This window comes from Limulus polyphemus, unplaced genomic scaffold (genome assembly GCF_000517525.1).
Source record: "Limulus polyphemus unplaced genomic scaffold, Limulus_polyphemus-2.1.2 Scaffold6592, whole genome shotgun sequence".
NCBI lineage: Eukaryota > Metazoa > Arthropoda > Merostomata > Xiphosura > Limulidae > Limulus > Limulus polyphemus.
The window spans coordinates 42633-49590 of NW_013672202.1; the positions used below are offsets into that span (position 1 = coordinate 42633).

At 34.0% G+C, this 6958-nt stretch overlaps 1 protein-coding gene across 4 annotated transcripts in view; it reads right to left on the reverse strand.

The window, feature by feature from the left end:
- The window catches only part of LOC106473883 (forkhead box protein L1-like), an 18280-nt gene extending 11942 nt beyond the window's left edge, over positions 1-6338 (reverse strand). The window contains exon 1 of one of the 4 annotated variants that reach the window (XM_022402280.1): positions 6207-6338. Coding sequence is in view for 3 of the 4 variants with exons in the window: in XM_022402274.1 (XP_022257982.1) it covers positions 6046-6112 (67 nt within the window). In the remaining variant the exon portion in view is untranslated. Of the gene's footprint in view, positions 1-4848; positions 4909-6045 lie in introns of those variants that run through there. The other 3 variants (XM_022402274.1, XM_022402278.1, XM_022402277.1) reach the window with 3 other exon arrangements.
- Between the last annotated feature and the right edge of the window lie 620 nt (positions 6339-6958).

The following is a 6958-nucleotide window of genomic DNA, read 5'->3' on the forward strand; positions in this document are numbered from 1 at the left end:
TCGCAAATTAAACAATGATATTTGGACATTTACCAACTACTCCTTACGTACCAGGGGACTGCAACAGTTCGCAAATTAAACAATGATATTTGGACATTTACCAACTACTCCTTACGTACCAGGGGACTGCAACAGTTCGCAAATTAAACAATGATATTTGGACATTTACCAACTACTCCTTACGTACCAGGGGACTGCAACAGTTCGCAAATTAAACAATGATATTTGGACATTTACCAACTACTCCTTACGTACCAGGGGACTGCAACAGTTCGCAAATTAAACAATGATATTTTGCACATTTATGGAAAACTCTCTACGTATCCATGAGCTACAACAATGGAAAAGTTAAATAATCATTTTAAAAAAATTACCGAAAACTATAGTTGTTTTAGTTAGTAGCCTATACGATCACCTAAGTTTAATTACAGATTATTTAGTACAATTTTTATCATTGGACACTTCTCCGGGGTTCGCTCCTGGTTCTTCTTGTTAGTGATGCTACTGCTGTGTTAACTTCCCGTCTGTTTTCTCACCCTGTTAGGGGTTTCTTGAAAGACACAGAAAGTAAAGTAGTTAGCCATTAACATCTAATAATAATAATCGCAAATATTTACTAATTCCACTTAGGTGTTCTTGTAAGATACTAATCATAACAAGGGACGATGTCTAAAATGTGATATTAGTTGGAATGATTAAATCCATGCCACCAAGTTTTCCACAACTTGCGTTTTATAATTACTGCTAGAAATAAAGCAAAATTGTTTGCAGTAATCAGGCTTCCTTGTACGATAATAGCAGTTAGAGGATTTCCCGCCAGGTAGCAGAACCCCATACAAACTCTCGCGACAACGATACAGTAGCACCTATTTTCAGTGAAACAATAGATAATTTCTACATTGTACCTACTATTCTATTATGTAAATAAGCAGCTTATTTAGATAATGGTACCCGGCCTTCTTTTGTGAGTCATCAGTTTATTTAGATAATGGTACCCGGCCTTCTTTTGTGAGTCAACAGTTTATTTAGATAATAGTACCTGACCTTCTTTTGTGAGTCAATATTTTATTTAGATAATGGTACCCGGCCTTCTTTTGTGAGTCAACAGTTCACTTAGATAATGGTACCTGACCTTACTTTGTGAGTCAATATTTTATTTAGATAATGGTACCAGATCTTTCGTAGCCAAGAAAGCCAAGAACTAAATACAAAAGTTCTTGTCCAACAATTCACCAAGTCCAGCAATGTAGCCAAAAACTAAATATAAAGTTCTAGTCCAACAATTCACCAAGTCCAGCACTATAGCCAAAAACTAAATATAAAGTTCTAGTCCAACAATTCACCAAGTCCAGCGCTGTAGTCAAGAACTAAACATAAAGTTCTAGTCCAACAATTCACCAAGTCCAGCAATGTAGCCAAGAACTAAATATAAAGTTCTTGTCCTACAATTCACCAAGTCCAGCAATGTAGCCAAGAACTAAATATAAAGTTCTAGTCCAACAATTCACCAAGTCCAGCACTATAGCCAAGAACTAAATATAGAAGCTCTAGTCCAACAATTCACCAAGTCCAGCAATGTAGCCAAAAACTAAATATAAAGTTCTTGTCCTACAATTCACCAAGTCCAGCACTGTAGTCAAGAACTAAATATAAAGTTCTAGTCCAACAATTCACCAAGTCCAGCACTATAGCAAAGAACCAAATATAGAAGCTCTAGTCCAACAATTCACCAAGTCCAGCAATGTAGCCAAGAACTAAATATAAAGTTCTTGTCCTACAATTCACCAAGTCCAGCACTGTGGCCAAGAACTAAATATAAAGTTCTAGTCCAACAATTCACCAAGTCCAGCAATGTGGCCAAGAACTAAATATAAAGTTCTTGTCCTACAATTCACCAAGTCCAGCACTGTGGCCAAGAACTAAATATAAAGTTCTTGTCCTACAATTCACCAAGTCCAGCACTGTGGCCAAGAACTAAATATAAAGTTCTTGTCCTACAATTCACCAAGTCCAGCACTGTAGTCAAGAGCTAAATATAAAGTTCTAGTCCAACAATTCACCAAGTCCAGCACTATAGCCAAGAACTAAATATAGAAGCTCTAGTCCAACAATTCACCAAGTCCAGCAATGTAGCCAAGAACTAAATATGAAGTTCTTGTCCTACAATTCAGCAAGTCCAGCACTGTAACCAGGAACTAAATATGGAAGGTCTAATCCAACAATTCACCGAGTCTAGCATTGTAGCCAGGAACTAAATGTGGAAGTTCTAGTCAATAATTCACAAGTCCAGCATGTAGCCAAGAACTAAATATAAAGTTCTTGTCCTACAATTCACCAAGTCCAGCACTGTAGTTGTTGGACTAGAACTTTATATTTAGTTCTTGGTTCACCAAGTCCAGCACTGTAGCCAAGGAACTAAATATGGAAGTTCTAATCCAACAATTCACCTAGTCCAGCAATGTAGCCAAGAACTAAATATAAAGTTCTTGTCCTACAATTCATCAAGTCCAGCACTGTAGCCAGGAACTAAATATGGAAGTTCTAATCCAACAATTCACCGAGTCCAGCATTGTAGCCAGGAACTAAATGTGGAAGTTCTAGTCAATAATTCACCAAGTCCAGCAGTATAGTCAGGAACAGATTTGGAAGTTCTTTTCTTTGTTAGAGTGTCACGTTTCTAAAAGTTAATTAAACACCTGCTACTCAGTTGAAAAACCTGCAAAGTTAAATTTTTGTTTTACATAAATTTACCTAAATCACTTCAATGGTTATACGTAATCAGTGTTGCCTAATTAACTACTATTGTTTTTGTTTTATTTTATGTTATCTTAGATTAACACTTTGTTTTGTAACATAGGTTTTTCTTTTTCATTAAAAATTTAATGATAGGATTTGAGTTAAATGGGCAATTCTCTGAATTTTACATGGGTGATATTATCTCAGAATGTGCAGACAGACAGTTTTTGTTGTTCTTACGAAGAAATCTGCTGTACGTTACCGTAACTCAATAAAAACTACAAACAGCATTTGGTTTAATTTAAAGAAGCTGATAAAAAATATTGTCTCACGCTCTTACTTTCAAATAAAGCCATTAATTTTCAGGTTTATTTCACATCTATCAACTAATTAAAACAAAAAGATAAACGTACTTATAGTCTAAAAAACAAACTGTTATCAGCGAATTGATGTACACGTTAACTAATGTATCACCCAATAAAACGAATTATTACTAGGCCTAAAGGATCGTTCTTAGTTCCACCTACAAGGCCTAAGGTAATATAAAGTAGTATACACTTCAGTGACTTCACAACTGAATAATGTTCAGATAATTCTCATCATTTTGGCTGATTTAAATCAATGCAAAAGCTTATTTCTACTTAACAAATTATACAAACAGTCAGTGTTTCCAGCTCATTGGTATCTATTACTGTACTGAAGAGTGAACTGAAATATATTCATATGGCAAACAAACAAAAACGTTATTGATATATCTGTAAATAAATAGGAGACCTAGATACAGGCTTGATATTTGTGTATTTTCTCTATAATACTGATGTTGTACACAACACATGTCTGGATGTATCTGTACATAAACAGGAGACCTAGATATAGGCTTGATCTCTGTGTATTTTCTCTATAATACTGGTATATTGTACACTATACACATTTGTACATAAACAGGAAACCTAGATACAGGCTTGATCTCTGGTTATTTTCTCTTTAATACTTATGTACATATCGCATACTAAAAACATTTGTTATATTAAAGAATGCATTAACTTATAGCAGGAATTAACAATTATTTTTTACAAAAACAAAAATTTAAGAGCTTGAATTTTGATAGTTTTATTATTCAGATGGTAAAACTGTGACAGCATTAATCTTTAGTATATATACATCATTGCCATATTCTAATACTTGCTCAACAACAGAATATGGAAAGACCATCTTATGATTGGTCCCTCACACACTAACAGTAGCACTGATCGGTATTGTCAGAATACAAAGTGTTTCTTTTCCTCACAGACTCTCTCTGTCTGTCTATTACAGACATTGTTTAGTATTTACAACTGTTACATATTAAAACCAGTATTATACATGTTAATCGACAGTAACTTGTTAAAATTGTTATATAAGAATGTTTTTAGTCAAGTATGTTAGATAAGTACGAAAACACATTATTATGATTAATTTGCATTAAAAATTAACTGTATTGAATGATATGTTAAGCTAACATGATTTAAGACATAGGCCTTAATAGTGATATTATTTACTTCCAAACGTACTTCAAACGTATGTCAGAATTCAATATTCAAATAGTTGAAAATCATCTGTAGTGATTGACATTCCAACCGAACGATGTAACACTTTAGGCCGTAACACTAATAGTGATATTGTTAACTACTAAGCGTACTTCAAACTTATCTCAGAATACAATATACGAACTGTTAAAAATTATCTGTAGCGAGTGCTGTTCTACCCTAACAAAATATAAAGTTCATAACATTAACAGTGATAGCGTTAACTTCTAGACGTAATTCAAACGTATATCAGAGAAAAATATTCAAATTGTTGAAAATTATCTGTAGTAATAATATTATTTCAACCTAACCGTGTATGACTTTAGGCCTTAACAGTAATCCTGTTATCTTTTATACGTACTTCAAAAGAATTGTATATTAGAATATAATATTCAAAGATATTGCTATAAAAATCCTAAATTGCTTAATTAACTAAAACTTTTATCTGCATTTCGCGTGAAAACCACTACACTGGTTCGAGTCGTTTATTACTACTATCAAACTTAGAATTTCGTTTTTAATATTTTTTTCTCTAAACGTTACTTACACTTACATTCGTGAGACATATCCTTCAATCGAAATGATCTGATAAACAATACGGTTTCATTTCTGGAGTAACTAATGGTTATGTTCTAACGACGCAGTTCGTCGGCGCCAAAACTAGTATCTTTTCTTTAGTTTCTACAGGGGAAGTGTGAAAGTTGAACGTATGTGCGTGCGCTTTCCATTCCTTCTGTATTATAACTTATATTCGTTACTTTATGCATGTATTATTTTGGGAAATATGTTTACTTACAATTATTATATTTGGTAATATACGTTGTTTTTTACACGTGTCGCCAGGTATTTCTTTTTTTTTTGCCATTCGAACGTTGTTAACCTGTAACTTTCCCAATATATGCATCAGCACTTCTATAAGAAAATATTTACCAATCAAAACATACATGCTTTTCGGGAAGTTGGGGATATTTTTTATCGTAAGATTTATCCGGCCAATAATTTCAGTTTATTCTATTATATTGGTATTATGCCTGAAAATACCATTAACAACAACAACGATACTCAACTGATGAAACAATGCATTCTAATCTTGATAAATAGAAACGTAAGAAAAGTATATTTAATTAGCTACGCTGATGGTCAGGTTTATTTTTTAGCTTCGCTCAAAATATAAAGCTTAGTCTGATCGAAGTTTCTATACGTCTACCACAAAAGAGAACACAAGGTTCGTTTTACTTAGAACGACGGGGTTCTCTTTTTCAAACTTTTTTTTTAATAAACATATACAATTGTATAATATTTTACGAAAAGAAGAAAAAAAAACGTTACCATAATGTTACACCCAAACTGAGTCAAAGTGGAAACCAAAAGCGTACTGTTTACTTTTAGGTTTTACATATTCTTCTCCAATTGCTGTACATTCACCGAGTTTCTTGATTTTAAGAAAGGGTCGTTTTAACGTATTTTTAAGCATATATATATATAAATCAATTTAATGACGATATTAGTTTATGTTTTTAGTTGTTAACATTCGGATTAAGTGTTCTTAGAAAAAGAACGAATAACAAACATGGGCGAAACAAACATTTAGAAGTTACAAGGGCTTTGTTTTGTCTACAGAAACCGTTAGAAACATAAGACGGAAAGTGGAAAAATAATCTCACCTGTAGAAATGTAACAACTAAGATTTGAATTTCGTTTCAAAATATATATTCTAATTCAAGTTTACAGAAATACCACTTACCGATATCTAGGAGGTTACCAAAATTTGAAGTCAAGAATATATCGCCAACGTAAGGATGGTATGCCATTCACAAAGTAAAAGGTAGTAGGTAGTAATGAATCCACTAGCAGAACAACACTCTATACAACACTACTATCTTACTATCAAGAAACTTCACTCACCTGGGTTAAATGTGATAGAGACGGAAATATATTTAGCTTTTGACCATTTACAGTACCATCCGTTACGATATTATAAATCCTTGATTCGTGGTACTACCTTGAATATGATTTCGTAAAGTAGTAAAATACCGTTGTTACCCCAGGACAAAGAGAGAGAGAAATTTGAAAATGGCGCTGCATCATTGGCGGGAGACAGTCACATGGCAGACTCTCGACGCACGGATTGGCGCGTTTGTGTCCAAGGGCATAGTAGGACGTTATACGGTAGACATACGGCAGCTGTTTTCCTACCCAGTTCCCGGCGAGTCGTGGAGGGGGTCGCGCCATGCTTTTAAAGCTCCGGCACACCTGAAGACACCTGGGTTCAAACAAACTTGAAAACTAAGATAATGCTCTAGATATTGAATCAGTACTCTCGAAAATCGTTCGTCTACGCCCACGGGTACGGAAGTTGGATAGTGTTTGTTAAGACCGTTGAGTTGAACGTCACAACGGACTTTTGGTTCAAAATTACATCATAACGGTCATCAAACAGAAGCCAAAAACGTCTCCACAAAATCAATAAAAATATCACCCCGGACACACGCCAATGTCTATACGACATACAATTATGGTTTCATCCATATTTTAAATGTATTTTTTCACTTCAACGGCTAACTCAGTGAAGTGAAAAGATAGTTTCTGTTTCAACAACGCCCTAAAACCTATTCCAATGTCAAAATATTCCACAAGGAAGTAAGCACGTTTTCTAC